The 18954-nt window shown below is 36.9% G+C and overlaps 2 protein-coding genes across 4 annotated transcripts in view; one reads left to right on the plus strand and one right to left on the minus strand.

The window, feature by feature from the left end:
* Nucleotides 1-17167, minus strand: part of MRPL13 (mitochondrial ribosomal protein L13) — a 48602-nt gene extending 31435 nt beyond the window's left edge. Inside the window, exons 1-3 of the mRNA XM_042924309.1 lie at nt 17070-17167; nt 13602-13725; nt 2183-2276 (exon numbers count right to left, since the gene is read on the minus strand). Coding sequence (XP_042780243.1) covers nt 2183-2276; nt 13602-13725; nt 17070-17096 — 245 coding nt within the window. The 5' untranslated portion in view covers nt 17097-17167. The remainder of the gene's footprint in view (nt 1-2182; nt 2277-13601; nt 13726-17069) is intronic.
* Nucleotides 17168-17431: 264 nt separating this feature from the next.
* Nucleotides 17432-18954, plus strand: part of LOC122211179 (MDM2 binding protein) — a 91676-nt gene continuing 90153 nt past the window's right edge. For all 3 annotated transcript variants that reach the window (XM_042924315.1, XM_042924317.1, XM_042924316.1), the window contains exons 1-2: nt 17432-17591; nt 18394-18474. In XM_042924315.1, the coding sequence (XP_042780249.1) occupies nt 17474-17591; nt 18394-18474 (199 nt within the window). In that variant the 5' untranslated portion in view covers nt 17432-17473. The remainder of the gene's footprint in view (nt 17592-18393; nt 18475-18954) is intronic.

Consider the following 18954-nt stretch of genomic DNA (forward strand, 5'->3'; position numbering starts at 1 on the left):
GTTAAAACATGGTTAAACAGCAGCATGTTTAAGAAAGACTTGGGAGTTTGGGCTGATAGTGAACTCCGTGTACCACCCAATAGAGGATTATAAAACTGAAAGATGGACGACTCCCATTATACTAGGAAGCCATCAGAACATAGACAGGTGAGTGTATTTAGTTAAGAAAGACACTAGAGAGTGACCAAGATATAAGGGGATAGTCAAAGGGACACCATATAAAGAACTCTGAAATAACTACAGATGTTTAGCTTAGGGAAAAGACAAATCAAGGGGCTCTTATTGATTCCTATCTCAAAATGATCTGAAGGATGTCATGTGGAGAGATATGATTATTTTACACTGTCCAAAGAGGAGAACTAAGACTAATATGAAAGCTAAAGAAAAACAGATTATGATTCAACAGCATAAAGATCTTTCTAAAATTTAAACCATTTCAAAGATGGAATGAATGGGCTGCCTTACAAGCCATGAGATCACTATTATTCAAACACAGGCAGAGAGACCTGGACGTTGAGAGGTATGTTGTGGAGATTTTAGGTATCTTCCAAACTTGGGATTTTGTTCACCATTCCTTAAACATCTCATGTATTTTCAGAAGTTTAAGATAGTTCAAGAAACAACAGTGACATGAATTACAGGAAACAGAAATAAATGAGAAGATTGATTTAAAAATGAGAATAATCTAGATCAGAGAGGTTATGTGAAAAGCTTCTAGAAAAAACAAATACTGTTAATAATAACTAGTATTTGGTGTAGTTCTGTGGGTTATTTTTGGTTGAGTAAATTATATACACAGCATGTGCAAAATTAGTATTTCCTTAAATGCCAATTTTTGAAAATAGCTTTTTCTTTTAAGTAAGATCAATTATTCTTTTCTGTTTTTTTTTTTTAAAGGATGGTTACTTATTTATTATATTTTTTGTGGAACTTGAACTCATAACCCCAAGATCAAGAGTTGCATGCTCTTTCAACTGAGCCAGCCAGGTACCCATAGTAAGATCAATAGTATTTTTTTTTTTTTTAATGTTTATTTATTTTTGAGAGAGAGACAGTGAGAGCCAGGGAGGGGCAGAGAGAGAGAGAGGGAGACACAGAATCCGAAACAGGCCCCAGGCTCCGAGCTGTCAGCACAGAGCCCGATGTGGCGCCCGAACCCAGGAAGTACAAGATCATGACCTGAGCCAAAGCTGGATGCTCAACTGGCTGAGCCAACCAGGCACCCCAATAGTATTTTTAAAGTAATATATTTCAACTGCCTATATTCTTTGACAATGGCAGTATCATTTTTTTTTTTATCTGAGTAGTTGATACTTGATGTTACATTAGTTTTAGGTGTACAACTTAGTGATTCAACAACTCTCTATTATGCTATGCTCACCACAAGTGTAGCTACCTTCTGTCATCATACAAGGCTATTGTAACACCAGTGAGTATAGTCCCTATGCTGTACCTTTTATCCCTGTGACTTATTCATTCCATAACTGAAAGCCTGTATCTCCCACTCCCTTTCACCCTCCCTTCCACTCTTACCCTCTTTGGCAACCATCAATCTGTTCTCTGTATTTATAGGTCTGATTCTGCTTTTTTGTGTGTTCATTTGGTTTTTTAGATTCCACACATAAGTGAAAGCATATGGTATTTGTCTTTCTCTGACACATTTCACTTTGCACTATATATTCTAGGTCCATCCATGTTGTTGCAAATGGCCAGACTGCATCCTTTTTATGGCTGAGTAATATTCCAGTGCACATGCACACATGTACATCATTATCCATTCATGTATCAATGGACACGTGGGTTGCTTCTCTATCCTGGCTATTATAAATAATGCCACAATAAACATAGAGGTATATGTATCTTTACAAATTAGTATTTTTGTTTTCTTTGGGTAATAACCTAGTAGTGAAACTACTGGATCATATGGTATTTCTATTTTTAATTTTTTGAGGAACCTCCACACTGTTTTCCACAGTGGCCATACCAATTTACATTCCCGCCAACAGTGCATGAAGGTTCGTTTTTCTCCACATTCTTACCAACACTTATTATTTACTGTCTTAGCGGCCACACTGACAGATGTTAAGGTGATAGCTCATTGTGGTTTTGATTTGCACTTCCCTGATGGTTAGATATGTTGAGCATTTTTTCATATGTCTGTTGGACAATGGCGTTATCTTACCCAGTATGTGAGGAGTACACTTTTTGTTCCCATTTATTTCCAGAAAATGCAATGTGCCTTGTGTTCATTATGACAACATGATCCCCACAGTCACCTAGATTTAAAAAGAACAAAGAAGAAAAGATTTTATATGAAAGTCACGATTTTAAGAAAAAGTGGTCTTGGTTATTTATAAAGCTTTTCAAAGTCTAAACAACACATTAAAAAACATAAAGCAAGTCACAGTGCAACATCAAAATCCTTGAACAGGATTTTGCTATTCTGTTCCTCTTTTACATAACATCTAAGTATAGAAAGAGTGAAAGAGTTGGCCAGACATTTGGAAAATCTCAACACTGGAAGATAAAAGAGGATATTATTAAAGATGCCAATAACAACAACACATCTTTTAAAGGCAAACTAATGTTATTCCTATGGTCTTTTCCCGTTAATATTTACACTTTGCTAAAATGTTTATATTAACATACCTTTAAATGTCTAATATAAACTTCCCCTTAAAAATAGAAGAGAAAATGAAAACAATACGCATATAGATGTAAAAAAGGTATGTTTTACCAATAGGCAAATTGAAAACAAATGTAAAATGTCACAATTGATTTTTCTCCTTAAATTCAGAGAACAGTAGAGTATTATGATCTTATGCTTAACTACTAACCCAAGGCTTTTTCCAACCACATTTAACTAGCTACATTTAAACTGCCACTTTCAACTATGACAACATGCATATTTGATATGCCAGATGACCTGAAAATTAAAATATATGTATTAGATTAATTTTCCATAAAATTAATAAAAAAAAACCCTAAAAAGTCAACATGCAGTTTTCCCATGAGTCATGATACTTCACAAAATCAAATAACCAAAAACATTTTTTAAATGCCTATTCTACTAATATGAAAACTTAAAAAGATTTTAATTTATTTAAAAACACTGAAAAAATAAGTATAAATAAATACCGCATATGAAAACTAACAGTTACATTATAAGATAATGAGCTTTGAATTTCAATGACAGCATTTTAAGAGAGAAGTATATAGTCTACATGGAATGAGGGTAAAAGAAAGAGAAAAAAGCAGGTAGGTTTTCTTTATCACAGTGAAAGGGAATCAAGAGGTGTAAAGGAAAGCTTTACCTGGGAAGCTTTGCTGTCAGTGGGTTGAAAAGACAGTTTGACTGTATTTGGCAAATTGATCAAAGTTCCTAAAAGTAACCCACAATGGGCTAGTAAGGCAACTGGACAAATGAACCAGGAAAATAAATAAAGAGGGTGAGAAGATATCTATGTCATCTCAGAGAATGCTGAAGTTTCCTTAGTTTTCAACCAGACTTTTACAGTTGAAGACACTAACACCTGCTAAGATCAAGTGATTTGCCAAAGCTCACACACCATGTTATTTAATTCCCGGTTCAGGCTCTTTCCGTGACACTTAGGCTGAGGAAAAATGGAATCCTTAGCTTTACACAAGAGCTGAATTTATTTTTTAAATGTTATTTAAGCTTTAAATATGGAAAAACTGGGGCACCTACGTGGCTCAGTCAGTTAAGTGTCCCTTGATTTTGGCTCAGGTTATGATCTTATGTTTTGTGAGTTCGAGCCCCATATCGGGTTCATAGTGAAGAGCCTGCTTGGGGATTTTCTCCCTCTCTCTCTCTCTCTCTCTGCCCCTCCCCAACTCTCTCTATCTCTCTCTAAATACTTAAAACAAACAAACAAACAAACAAACAAAAAGCATCTTGAGCTATTCCAAACAAACCTACTGTCTTTGTAGAGATCAAAAGGATCTCTCAAAGGACATTCAAAAGAATATCACAGATCAGATGAAAATCATGTTCTTTCATCTGTAAGGTACGAACATCTAATCTGGGAAAAATTATTCTCCCTCAATAACATGCCTCTGGCATAAGTTATTGAGGGAGAATATATATTCTTAGAATATATTCTTAGAAAGACTTCTCTAACTCTAAATCAAACTAACCAGGAATTAAATATTTTTTAACTGCATTACATATTAAAACAAAAGCCAATATTGTTAAAGGCTGAAACCCTGAATATAGTACAATTATTTCTGTCTCAATTTCTACATACAATAGATTTCATTGTAAAGTTTTCATTAAACAATTATGCTTTATAATATGCAGCAAATGTATATAAATTAGAACTCTACTGCCTGATCAAGAGATATTCCAAGAGAAATTAATTTCTTTCAGATTAAAAAAACTAAAGTAATAAGTAATTTTTAGAAAAAGGAGTTGTGAGTGTATTTGTAAAAACTCTCACCTTAGATGTGTAACCTTGACTCCTTTTTATAATATTTGGTGTGTGTGTGCGCACATGTGTGCATGAGTGAATGAACGAATGAATGAATGAATGAATGAAATTAGGTGCCAAATAAATTCAGATAAATTCAATCAAAGTGGAAACTCGAAAGTGTCATGTCAGGGAACTGAAGTTCTAATGATGAGTCACACTATCAGGGGTGCTTCTCAGTCCTACAGCTTCAGTGTTTTGGCTCATTTTCTCCCCTAAACCAGAACTCATATTTTTTCCTCAAAATTCCCTGAGAGGAAGAGATATAACATTCATTCTGGAGGCAGGAATATCAGCCGCTAGTTGATCATGCACCCTTTTCTACTAGGTTCTGAGGACAGCTCCGAAATTCTTTTTAACATACCAACCCTAGGTTCAAGTTATTTGTCACCTTCGTACCTCAACACGTACCAACTCCCCAGGTAAGATATTCAAGGATACCTACAGTTTAGGCTCAAACTTTCTAGCCTTATTTACCAGTTCTTTCCCATCCCAAACCATACTACTTGCTATTCTCTGAAGCATTATCCCATTATTTCTGTTTAAAACACACACACATACATACAGAAGATCGTATACACAGATCCCCTGATCTTTCCTTTGTTCCTTCCAGTAGAAATACTCTCCTGATTTATCTCCACTTGCTAAATTTTATCCATAAAATTTAAGTTCCACATAAATATCAAGTTCCAAAATTAATACCAGTCCTTTCATAAAGCCTTTCCTAATACCAAACCCAACTTCCCTTGATTCCACAAGGATGCCTGAATTTCTCTTAAGATACCGATTTAACTCTATCTTGTCCTATCATTTGTACAATTTTACTTTCTCCACCTAAATTATAAGCTCCCTTCTGAAGACTCTTAATGTAGACCTCTTTTATAATGGGAATTACAAGTCACAATAAGTGTTAAAAAAAAATTCCTGGTGTTCACTTTAATGTAAATAGGGCTTGTTCTATCATGTCTGTTCGCATTCAATTCCTCTCTTAGATTTCATGGGAGATGCACTCGTAGTTCTTATCTTACAAATTGGACCAATCAAAACTGTCTGAGCTGCTCAGATTCCATAGGAGGATGGATTCAGATGGAGATATCTGGTAAGTTTGGTGGGAATCTCTTCCAAAATCTGCTTTGTAGTTCTTTTCCATTGATTAATAAATTAATCCACTTACTACTTACTCATGTCAGGTACTGTTCTTGATGCTGAGAATAGAGCAATGAATGCAACTGAAATCCCTGGTCATAATAAATCCTACATTCTAGTGCAATGAGCTAGACAATAAACAAGTAAACATACAATATGTCAGAGGCTGATAAATATATGGGGATAAAGAGCAATGCAGTGGAAGTATTATTAATTGATACAGGTTTTTGTGTTTTAGTTTCCCTGGGAGAAATGTCCAAAAGTGCAATTGTTGTATGGCAAGCTCATGTTTAGTTTTATAAGAAACTGCCATATTCTTTACCAGACTGGCTCTACCATTTTATACTCCTACAAACAATGTGTGAGCAATCCAGTTTCTTTGCATCATCACCAGCATTTGCCACTCTTTATTTTAGCTATTCTGACAGATATGCAGTGATGTCTCACTGTGGGTTTAATCTGTTTTTCCCTAATGGCTAATAATGTTGAATCATTTTATGTATTTATTTACCATCTGGTCATGATATTTTGCTCATTTTCTAATTAAGTGTTAGTTTGTTTCTTGTTGACTATATGGTTTGCAAATATTTCCCTTCAGTCTGTAGCTTGTCTTTTCATCCGCTCCATGTGTCAAATCCCTCTTTAAAAGCTCTTTGCTGTAGCTTACTGATTTTAAAACTGTATTTGATAGAGATGTCAGGTTCTGAGAAGGTGACTCAAAGGGGAAAGGGTCGAGCATCTTCTCCCTCCTTCAACTAGCACAGCACTGCTTTTATATATTGGGTTTCCTTACAAGATTTGGTTTGAGAAATGTTTGAAAATAGCTATTTCAATTGAGTGATAAATAACAAAATTGGCTTTGGTCATTTTGTTTGTTTCCAATCTTGAAAGATAAATGTCCAAATGCCTTCTTCAGTGTTTTTTCCGGCATCCCTGAATTTGTGCATAGCTAATATAACAGAAGATCACATCAGTTACCACAAAATCTACTGAGTATAAAGACACTGTGATAGGAACAAGGTATGTTGTTCAAATTTATTGATAATATCTAAGTATTCACTTTTAAAGGAGTTAAGTATTCAAGATATGATCTAAAGCAAAACTCTCCTTCACTGCTTTGTACGATGATATTCTAGGAGTTGAAGAATAAATGTGCAATTAAGATTGCAAAATTAAAATGATGCAGTAATTTACATTTGAAATAAACTGACACTGAACTTAAAGAGTAAAAGAGAAAAATGTGTTAGCTTGGTAACTTTAAAAAGAGCATCCTAAACTTTCTTTTCCCTAACAAGTCTTTAAAAGATTAAATAAATAATATAAAGCAGAATGTTAGAGATTAGATCTAATCTTTGTTGAACTGCCTGGTGTGCTAGAGTTTATAACATTAACTTTAAGAACTGTGTGCAACTTCTGTTTCCTTTCATGTAGATCAGGAGTATTTTAGGAGAATCTAACAATAACTTTAGAAAATGCTAAAGGAAGGTTTGTCTCTGCTTCTTTTATTTATTTTTTAAATTAATTAATTTATTTAAAATGCTTGTTTATTTTGAGAGAGAGAGAGAGAACGCATATAAGCAAGGGAGGGGCAGAGAGAAGGAGAGACAGAATCTTAAGCAGGCTCCGTGCTGTCAGCACACAGCCCAACATGGGACTCAATTTCACCAACCGTGAGATCATGACCTAAGCCAAAATCAAGAGTGGAACAGTTAACTGACTGAGCCACCCAGGTGCCCTTCTGCTTCTTTTAAACGTTCATACTGTCCTCAATTTATTAATCTGTGGGCAATGAAAAGAATGGAGTCCTCATGAAGAGTAAGTATAATCTAAAAATTACCATGTGCCCTTTCTTTTTATTATCAGTGACAAACATGTTCAAAGAGCTCCCAGGTCCCAAATTCAGAAGGGCAGCTCTGATTAGAAAGAGAAGGGAACTTTTCCTAGTTCTACATCATTTCCAGCTTGACTCAGACCACATTTTCCATAAAAAATAACCTTAAAAGTGGAAAGTTGGTTTTCTATAAAACTTCACAAAGTCTACTGGACCTGTAAAGTAGTTCAAATACAGTATACATTATGTTTGGATATATTACCAGCTAACTTTTATAGCTACTCCTGGATATATGAACATCATTTATAGTATTATTTATCTGGGAAATTGTATGTCAATTTTCAAACAAACATGTTTACAGTGATTGTGAGAACATAATACATGCTTGATAAATGCTTATTTAACAATGAATGTTAGAAATAAATTTACGACAGACATGTTTGTAAGCTGAAAATTGCTTGCAATTTAAGTTTTGACTTTAGTGACATCTTGTGGACATAAAAAGTCTTGCTGATATAAGTTACGTATTAAATTATATAGTGAAACAAAAATACAGCTCAGTCTTTAAAACGTTAATTTTTAATTTCATAGAAAAGCTATTCTCCTTTACTAGAAAAGGATGACATGATAGGTAGCTACCAAAGCTCTTTTGGTGTGCTAGCAAGTATTTTCATTAGTACTTAAGGAATACTTTTGCAATAATGACCCATTTATAGGAAAGCAGAACTTTAATTCAGTGAACAGATAAGTGCTATACTTTACGAAAGAAATTACATTACTACAAATTCTACTTTTTCCCAAATTTTGTATTGTTTGTATTTCTACAAAAACAACCTAAGGCGCCTGGGTGGTTCAGTCGGTTAAGCATCCAACTTCAGCTCAGGTTATGATCTCACGTATCGTGAGTTTGAGTCCCGCGACAGGCTCTGTGCTGACAGCTCAGAGCCTGGAAAGCCTGCTTTGGATTCTGTGTCTCCCTCTCTCTGCCCTTCCCCCACTCACTCTCTGTCTCTCAAAAATAAATAAATGTTAAAAAAAAAATTTTTTTTAAAGGGGCGCCTGGGTGGCTCAGTCGATTAAGTGTCCGACTTTGGCTCAGGTCATGATCTCACAGTCTGTGGGTTCAACCCCTGTCAGCTGTGCTGACAGCTCAGAGCCTGGAGCTGCTTCAGATTCTGGGTCTCCCTCTCTCTCTCCCCCTCCCTAGCTCACACTCCCACTGTCTCTCTCTGTCAAAAATAAATAAACTTAAAAAAAATTTTTTTTTAAATCAACCTAAAAGATCTTGTATATTACCTTGTTGATAACACTGCCAAGAAAATAAACAACTTAGCAGGAAAACATAGTTTAAGTGGCTAAGAATCACCACACTGATGTGGAATGGGTAATTTATTATCTGATGAAACAGGTGCCTGGGTTCTGGTCCAAATTCTATTATAATATAGCTGAGTGACAGGGAGAAAGTCATTTTATTCTTCTGATTTTAGTTCTCATGTATATCAATGAGGCAATTAAAATATCTAAAGTCCTAAGGAATTCATTCTATTACTTGGTAATTCTAAGACTATAACATTCTCCTTGTCTGCCAAAAACCACAGATATTGTTTGTAAGTTTATTTATTTATCTTGAGAGACAGAGACAGTGCTTGGTGAGCGGGGTGGGGGTGGGGGCGGTGTTGGGTAGGGTCAGAGAGGGAGAGAGAGAATCCCAAGCAGGCTCAGCACTTCCAGCACAGAACCTGACATGGGGCTCAAACCCACAAACTGTGAGATCATGACCTGAGCCAAAACCAAGAGTCAGACACTCAACCGACTGAGCCACCCAGTGCCCCACAAAAACCCGAGATTTTTAAAGCAAACAGATTTATAATTAGTCAAGCGTAGGTCTGCTGACCAGTATTTTCCTTTCAAGGTGTGGTTGCTCCTCACTATTCATGTATTCTGTATTACAAATTTGCCTATTCTCTTAAAATTTATTGATAATGTCAAAACTTGCAGTGCTTTCCCAGTCATTTGCAGACATGTGCACGGCAGTGAAAAATCTGAGTAGCTTGATGCATAAGCTGAGGTCAAATATGGTAATGCACTGTCTTTTGTTTCGGCTCTTTTACTATAAACCAGTGTCCTTTTGTGGTCTATTTAGTGCTAGGTTTTTGGCATTATTGTGCTTTTTATAAGTGACTTTGCTGTTTAAAATATCCCTCGAGTCTGATGCTGAAGTGCTGTGTAGTATTCCTAAGTGCAAGAAGCCTGCAGTGTGTCTTACAGAGAAATCCTGTGTTAGATAAGCATCATTCAGGCATGAGTTACTGTGTGGTTAGCCGTGAGTTCAATGCTAAAGAATGCAATATGTATATTAAACAAGCTGTCTTTAAACAGAAACACACATAAAACAAAGCTATTTATTGCCTGGCTGACAAATGAATGTTGTGACTAGAGGCTCACTGGAACCTAACCATATCTCTAAAGCAATGGTTCAGTGTTCACTCTCTTTCAGCATTCATGGTGACTTTAAAGAACGTAACTACGGTGAATAATGAAAACTGACTGTGCTCATAAAATATTTTCTTAAAAGTGTCAGTCCACAAAACATTTTTGATAAGCATCTCTGAAGGACCAGATGTTGTACTAAGTGCTTGGAAAACTAACACTGACATGACAAAATCCTTACACTCATATTCCATACTTAAAGATTTCACAGGTTGTGAGCTGACTTTGAAATTTTCATTAAGTGAAGAAAAAGAGGGGCGCCTGAGTGGCTCAGTCAGTTGAGCATCCGACTTCGGCTCAGGTCATGATCTCACTGTTCCTGAGTTCGAGCCTCGCATCAGGCTCTGTGCTGACAGCTTGTAGCCTGGAGCCTGCTTCGGATTCTGTCTCTTTCTCTCTCTCTCAAAAATAAATAAACATTAAAAAAATTTTTTTTAAAAGTGCAGAAAAAGATTAGAGCGGCAAGTATGAGAAATGGCGTAACTCATGAGTTCTTGCTTTTACCCAAATCAACCCATCTGCAGTACTTTCCCTGCTAGCTCCACAGGTCCAAAATCTAACTTAGCTAAATGCCAGAGCCCCGATTAAAAGTAATTTCTTCATTCTCAAAACTTGTATTCATGAATGCATATATTCACTCAAAAAGCATTTTATGTAGCCCAACTATGTGTCAAACACTATTCTAGACACTGGGCATATAGCTGTGAAAAATTTAGGCAAAGTTCCTATCCTCTTAGAACTTAGTGTGGTGGAGGTGTGGATAATACATATTTATATATGTCAGGTGATCAGAGGATGCTAATTAAAAAAAATTTTTTTTTAATGTTTATTTTTAGGAGAGAGAGTGTGAGCAAGGGGGTAGGGGGTGGGAAGTGGCAGGAGGGCAGAAAGACAGGAAGACACAGAATCTGAAGCAGGCTCCAGGCTCTGAGCTGTCAGCACAGAGCCCGATGTGGGGTTCGAACTCACGAACCATGAGATCATGACCTGAGGCGAAGTCAGATGCTTAACCAACTGAGCCACCCAGGTGCCCCTAAAGGCAAGGTAAAGTATAGAGTGAAAGGGTGAGATGACAGAGGAACTGGGGAAGGCCTCTCTCAGAATACAAATGAGCAGAAATCTGAAAGATGTGAAGAATTAAGCCATAAATCTGGAAAACCCCATCCAGGCAGAGGGAACAAAATATGAAAAGGCCCTAAGGCAAAAATGTGCTGACAGGCACATTAAGGAAAGAGCAGCAAGCCTTAGTGGATTACCCTAGGAGGTAGGAAGTAAACTCAGCAAGGTAAAAGGGACCACACCTTGTAGGTCCTTGTAGGGACTGGCAAATGTTGGCTTTTACTTTCTCATTTGGAAGAGACATCTGCAACTCATCTGTAGAGAAAAGACCTTATTGAGGCAAGAGTAGGAGCAGCGAGATCAGTGAGGAGGCTTTTGGAATAATCCCAACTAGAGAGCAAAGTGGTTTAAAATTACAGTAGAAGAGTTAATGAGAAGTAGCTAGATTTCAGATACATCTATTTTTTCAGATATATACCCATATATATGAGTTGAACAAAGAGAAGTCACAAATGAAGCAAACACTTCTGACTAGCCCAACTAAAAGAATACAGATGCTGTTAACTAAGATGGGGAAATCAGAAGTAACAGGTTGGTTTTGGGTGGGGGAAATCAGGAAGTAGGACATCTCCGAGTTAAATACACATTAAAATGTTGCAGATGCCCACTGGACACCTAAGATTTATTGAGTAGAAATGTGGTTATGGGAGCCTGGAATACAGGGAAAAGGTAAAAAATGAAGATATGAATTTGGGAGCTTAGCCTAACAGAAAATATTTAGAGACCTGAACCTGAATGTGATTGCCTAAGGAATGTGAAGGGGTCCAAAGACCAGGCTGCAGGGCACTCCTATTTTTTTTTGTTAAGTTTATTTATTTATTTTGAGAGACAGAGAGAGAGTGAGCAAGGGAGGGGCAGAGAGACAGAGAGGGAGAGAGAATCTAGTTAGTAAGAGAACACATCCAAAAACAAGTAAAGAATGTGTTTAAGAAGAAAGTTCTTTATACGACAACTAGCCTGGACTCCTCAAAAGGTTAATGGCAGGAAAAAATAAAAGAGAAGGATTATTCTACATTTAAAAAGACTAAAGGAATATAACAATTAAAGGCAATAATACATAAAGCTTGGTTGGGTCCTGGTTTTAAAAAATATGCTTGAAACTACGAGGCAAATGTGAAAATGTACTGGACATTAAACTGTACAATTAAATTATGTTTATTTTGTTACGTATGATAATGGCATTTTGGTTACATAGGGGAATATACTTATTCTAGGAGACACATGCTAAATTCAGGGGGATTTATTGAGACATCTGCAACTTATTTTCAAATGACTGAGTAAAAAATTACATGTTAAATTATACATAAAAGTTAGAAAAATGTAGAGGACAAATAACTCAGTGGAAATATGGCAAAAGACACGCACAGATATTTCACAGAAGAAGAAATGATAAAAGGCCATTAAATAGTGAAGAGATACTTAATTCCATTTGCAATGAGGAAAATGAAAATTAAAACCACCACGAGAATGCATTCCACATTTATGAGAGTAGTCAAACTTAAAAAGAATGAAAACATCAACTGTTATTGAAGATGATGGCTAATAAAAACTCTGGTAGGAGAGGACATTAGCATAAAGACTACCTAGTTTCCCATGCACCTTTGAACCCAGTAATTCCTGTCCTATAGACAGATCTGGGAGAAACTCTTCCACCTGTGCCCTGGAAAAAAGGTATAAGAATACCAACAGGGATATTGTTTGTAATGGCAAAAAAATTGGAAATAACGCAAATGTTGAGTGTATGGGTATTTACTTCATCATGATTGTAACTGTTAATTTTCTTTAAAATATTACTTATATTTAAAAATAGATTTGTCTACATACTGTATCTACATACTGTATATATCTTTGTGTATTTCATGTATCAAAAAGTTAACACTATGATCAGCTGCACAAAATGTTGCTGACAGGTCAAGACAAAGAGTAAGAATTGACACCTAGAACTTGTTGGGTGTGCACTGCAGTGCCTAGGTAAGTGAAGTCAATCAGAATTACCTACAATAAGCTGAAGACCTTAAGTATCAAAACAACTTTTTTCCTTTGTTTTGGAAAAAGGTTACAGAAAATCAAATCTATCAATTCAAAACAGTAAAAAGTAAACTTTCCATGTTCCGCTAGCTCTATCCATCTTTCTAGGGGAAAGGTTTTTAGAAGAAAAGACAAACTTATTTTTTCATTTTCAAAAACTCCCTATTCAAATGTTCATTGCCATGTGAAGACACACGTGTAAGAGTGAACATTTGATTTCTAGTCCCACTCAGGATATCTGAGAGTGAAAGGAAGGCTACTGAGAATTTTGCTGGGGTAATGACATAAAATGGTGTTATCTCAGGCAAACTGGTCTGTATGGTTTTCCTGTGAATAAACCAAATTCATTTCAGTGCCCTAGTAGGTTTTTTGTAAGAATGGAACAAGGGATCCCAAGAAAAAAAGAGGTACTTAGAAGTAGTTCAGTCAGACTTTTCAACATTCTATTCTGGCATGAAAATTATGGTTACTCGTGACAGGTATAAAATGATACTCACTCAGTTGATGGTATACAGGTTTATGCAATCCTTGAAGTTTAATTGATGCCAAAGCAGCCAGTTTGCCAGGGGGCTGCATTTTCCCATCTAAGAGATACCAAACCCGAGCAAAAGTGGCCCATTGCTTGGGGAAAAAAGACAGAGAGAGAGAGAGACAGAGAGACAGAGACAGAGAAAACAATAAAGAAAGTTCTAATTAAAATGGAAATAATTGAGATTATTATATACCATCATGTATATTCTACTGTTAATATCAATAATTACTTTGAAAAAAGATCCTGTCACTAAATAATTGTTTTGGTTTTGTTTTCATTTGTTTCTGGAAAAGGAGGGTCTTTTTACATTCTACAAAGATTAACACAGTAATTTTTCTTGCCTGCCTTCCTATTAGCAGTGTGGATGATATTTTATTTAAAACATTTCAAAGATATATTTTCCTTTATATTATGACAATTTTTGATATCATACAGAATAGAATCTGGAAAAGTAATGGGAACTCTTATGAAAGCAGAAACTGTTTATAAGGTCTTCAAAGGGGCGCCTGGGTGGCTCAGTCGGTTAAGCATCCGACTTCAGCTCAGGTCACGATCTTGCGGTCCATGAGTTCGAGCCCCGCGTCGGGCTCTGGGCTGATGGCTCAGAGCCTGGAGCCTGCTTCCGATTCTGTGTCTCCTTCTCTCTCTGCCCCTCCCCCGTTCATGCTCTGTCTCTCTCTGTCTCAAAAATAAATAAACATTAAAGAAAAAAAAAAAATAAGGTCTTCAAAAATACTTTGAAGACTAGTATGTATTAAATTGAAAAATGAGTAGCTAATTGGGAACTGAAAACTATTCAGCAGTTCAATTCTATGGAAGAGGTAAGTAACAGAATATAGCTAGACAAGTATAGATGGAGGATGTTGAATAAACTTGAATTTTACATAGCTGCCTTACACAGACATCTTTAGGCTGCGTCAGGCATAAACCATTGTCTTTGTAGTATCCATCAGTACCTTCAAGCTCTCAGAAAATTCCAGCCTATAGAGATGTCAACCTTTCTGCTTTCTGTATGCATATACACAGGTTGCTAAACAATGCTGGAAAAAATACAATCAGGCTAATTGGGTTTATTTTAAATTTTATCATTACAAACCTCGTATCAGCTTCTAAACTGCTCACCATTTTTTTTCCTTTCTCACTTTTCTAGTTTCTACTTGTTCTCCTCTCTCATCTTTTGTCAGATTTCTCTCTTAAGTATCTCACATATTTTGATGCCATTGTAAATAGTATTGTATTTTTAATTTAAATTTCTGTTCGTTGCTAGTATATAGAAATACACCTCATTTTTTGCATTTTGGTCTTGTACCCTGCAACTTTGCTAAACTTATTTATCAGTTTTAGGAGCTTTTCCTAGATTCCATCTGATTTTTCACAAAGACAATCATGTCTTCTGCAAATAAAGACAGCCCCTAGCCCATATCTTTTCCCTAGTACTCTCAGCTTATGACTAAGTAAAAAAATAAAAATAAAAATAAAAAAAGATTCAAACAGTGGGAAGTCTATAGGACAATCTTTGGTCTTCAATAAATTGCAAAGGAAAAAAATAGGAAAAAGAACTTATTAAGAGAGAATTAAAAAACATGAAATTATTACATTCTAAATCCTAAACCAAAGGAACAAACAGTAAAAATTTATGTATTTCTATAACATAAATGAGAAAATTGGGGATTTGAACATATACTAGATATCTGATATTAAGGAATCATGATTACTTTTTGTCTTTGATAAATGGTATTGGGGTTATATTTTCAAAAAGAATCCTTATAGAGAACATACTGAAATATTTATTTATGAAATAAGAGGAATCTGAGATTCACCTCAGATTCATAAGGGGAAGAAGTGAATGGGAGGTACAGATGAAAAAATATTGGCTATGAGGTTTTTGAAACTGGGCTGTACCTTCATTTATATAGCATTGAAATTCTCCATAATGAAGTTAAACAAAACAAAACAAAAAACAAACCCTCTCTACCTCACTTACCCACTGCCTCATTTGTGGCAAAATTCTCCCAAAGAGTTGTCTTTACTCCAATTTGTCCTCATGCTGACTTCAACCTGCTCCACCCTGGCTTTTCTCCTCCCACACCCATCACCCTCTCTCTATTGCCTGTCAAAGTTACCAGGACCTTCATGTCACTGAATCCCTTGGTCAATTCTAAGTCTTCAATACAGGTGATCATTTCCTTCTCCTGGATATTCTTTCCTCACTTGATTTCCAGGACACCACCCTCTGTTGGTTTTCTTTCCCTACTTTGCTTGTTTTCCTATCTCTTGCCACTGAAATGTTGAAATGTTCCAGAATTCAGTTCTTGGTCCTTCTCTCTTTTCTATACACACCTTCTCAATGACTACATCCAGACTCGTATGTTTACATGTCATTTCCATGCTTATGACTCCCAAGTGTAGAAATTTACATCTCTAGCCTTGACCTCTTTCCTGAACTCTACAATTGTACCAATTGCCCATTTGGTAGCTGCACTACAGTGCTTTTTAAACCATCTCCTAAAGACTAGTTTGTCCCCATTCCATTGCAGATCAATATTTTGATAAAAAAAAAAAACAAAACACCTTGTTCAAAAACCATTAAAATACTGCCATATCATCAAACTGCTGTAAAGTTTTCAAATTTTTAATTTTACTTCTTAAATTTCCTTCACCCAGGAGAGGTAACAAACAGTTCAAGGAAGGAATCACTCTCGGAGCAGGACTGGGCTAAGAAGCATCTCAGGTCAACAGACCCAAAGCTGAACTCCAGCTCTTCTGCCTGAAACCTGCTTCAATTTCAGTCTTCCCTATCTCAGCTGATGGCACACGCTTCCGGTTTCAGAAACAAAAAAACCTTAGAGTAATCCTTGTTCTTTCGTTGTCAGCTCACATTCAATCCTTCAGGAAATCCTTTTGACTCCACCTTCAAACAAAACCTGACCACTTTTTAACCCTATACTGTCTAGTTCGGTTTGTGCCACCATCGTGTTTAGCCTGGATCACTGCAGTTGGCCTCTAAACCGACTCTTTGTTTCTACCTTCCACCAATCCCCACCTCTGAACAGTCTATTCTTAGCTGCCAGAGAGCTCCTTCTAACACTTTTAAGTGAGATCACTGTCACTTCCTGGCTCCAAACCCTTCACTAACTAGATCCTCATTTTATTCAGTAATAAGCAAATCCTTACAATGGTCTACAGTGCCCTATCTGAATACTCTTTCCTTAGAAAAAAAGTCATGAAAAGGGCTAACTGAAAAGAGGAGACGAATACCAAAGAGCAAGCGGCGGCCAGAATCACGACTCTCAAAAGTGCTTTCCCGAGGCATCATCTCCTGGCCCAGGAACTCCTCTTTCCTGCCCACTCAGCATCACTAAATCCACCGAAGCCACTGACTTCCTTCTGCCAGCATAATGAACTCCATCAAGCCACAAGAGTTCGAGCTCACCTGGGGCGCCCTAGAGAAACTCGACATTTTCTCCACTTGCAGGACCGTCCTATTCCCAGGGTCCACGGCCAGACCCCAGCATTAATGGCCCGGCGGGAAACATATGTAGGCAAGCATGACAGTTCCTAGGCCAGCCAGCCGTCGTCAGTTTCTCTGCTTTTTCTGGGTCTCCTCCAGTCTTCCCATGGTAGCGGTTTCATCCTGACAGGAGGAAATAATGCAGTCATTGACAGAATAACTCCCCCAAAGAACCCGCCGGCTGGAAAAGCTGAGGCAAACCGACCCAGCGCGCACAATTTCCAGCCGACCTAAATTTGGTGGATGGAAACCGGAAGTGCCTAAGCAGCGCGCGACTATTTGGATGTGGAAACCAAGATCTGAAATAGGAGCTCGGCTCGAAGGAGATGGATCGGTACCTGCTCCTTGTGATCTGGGGGGAAGCAAAAGTCCCGTCAGCAGCGGGTGGGGAAGTGGATCATGGGCCTGGGAAGTCGTCCGTTGAGGGTACCGAGAAACAGCCGGGTAAGCGCAGGGCTGAGAAAGAGCGGGAACCGCTTGCGGGGAGGGGAAGAAATTTAAATTTGAGATCAAGTTCTGCCGGTGAGGGAGGGGGGCTATCTCGAGTTGTCCCGAGAATCTGAGACTCTATGGGATCGGCCCAATAAGGGCTGAAAAATGTCATTATCTTCGTGGAGAAATAGGGACAAATTTGTGGATGCACAATTCCAGTGCTCAGAAGTTCTTGGCACAGTAAAAATTTAGCTGATTTATTCTCTGTGCCTTCGGAATGGAATGTCTTCTTGTTAGAAATATATGCATTCAATAGGCGATTGCGTCAACTCTATGTTCCAAATACAAGTAATACAGAAAGGAACAAGATGGACAAGGATCTTACTCTCGTAGAGTCTACATCCTAATGGGAGGAGATATCCTACATATAAAAACTAAGATTAAAAAAAATGGTAAATTTAAAACAATCGTGACCGTTTGAAATGACACTCCTATTTGGTGTTTCTGTCTATAATCCACACTGCATTTTATTTATTTGTTTGTTTTGATTGAGCAGGCATCTTGAGAAAATATATGTGGTTGTGTATAGAGTATTGTGACAGAGTTTCCCTTCTCTGCTTAAAATTATCCTTTGGGGGGAATTTTGAATATTTAGCTGGCTAGCGTGTATAAACCAGGAGCCTTTTGGGTTTTCTCTGTGTAGCTCTTTTATGTATAACATGTTGTTCTGGAGAGTCTCTGATGGTGAAATTGGAATAGGCCTAGATTATGTAACTCTTGTGCCCATTGAGTTAGTTTGCCTTTTCTTTTTCAGATTTAACAGTAGCAAATGTTTATCACCTCCTGAAAAGAAGCATTAGTGCTTCAATGAATCCAGAAGATAGTACTTTTCCTGGTAAGTATAACACGAACCCCTTTTTTCTCTGGCCCTGTATTTGTATTGGAAATAAATTTAATTAATTTGGTCACTTAAAAGTATGAAAGATACTTGTTGACTGCACACAACACTGGGATAGGGAGATAAGTAAGGAAATACAAAACTGAAAAAGATGCTAATTCCCTCTTCCTGCTGCTTGAATGTCATTAAATTGTGTGAAAATTGTTATGAAAATTATTCTAGGTTCTCAGCTTGACTTCCGTTCCCTTTGTGGTATTTCCTTGCCCATCTTTAGCTCCATATATAATAGGGTAATGTGGTATTATAAGGAGGATTTATGATTTGTCCTGAGTACAAATACATTATTAATGCTCTTACATATTTCTTACCATTTTTTTCCACCCTTATCGATTTTCTTAAAAGCACTTCATAATTGTTAAACACAGTAATCTTGTCTCCGTTCTTGTCTGTTTTACCTTTTTCAAAGTATTTGGCTTA

Source organism: Panthera leo, chromosome F2 (assembly GCF_018350215.1).
Source record: "Panthera leo isolate Ple1 chromosome F2, P.leo_Ple1_pat1.1, whole genome shotgun sequence".
Classification (NCBI taxonomy): domain Eukaryota; kingdom Metazoa; phylum Chordata; class Mammalia; order Carnivora; family Felidae; genus Panthera; species Panthera leo.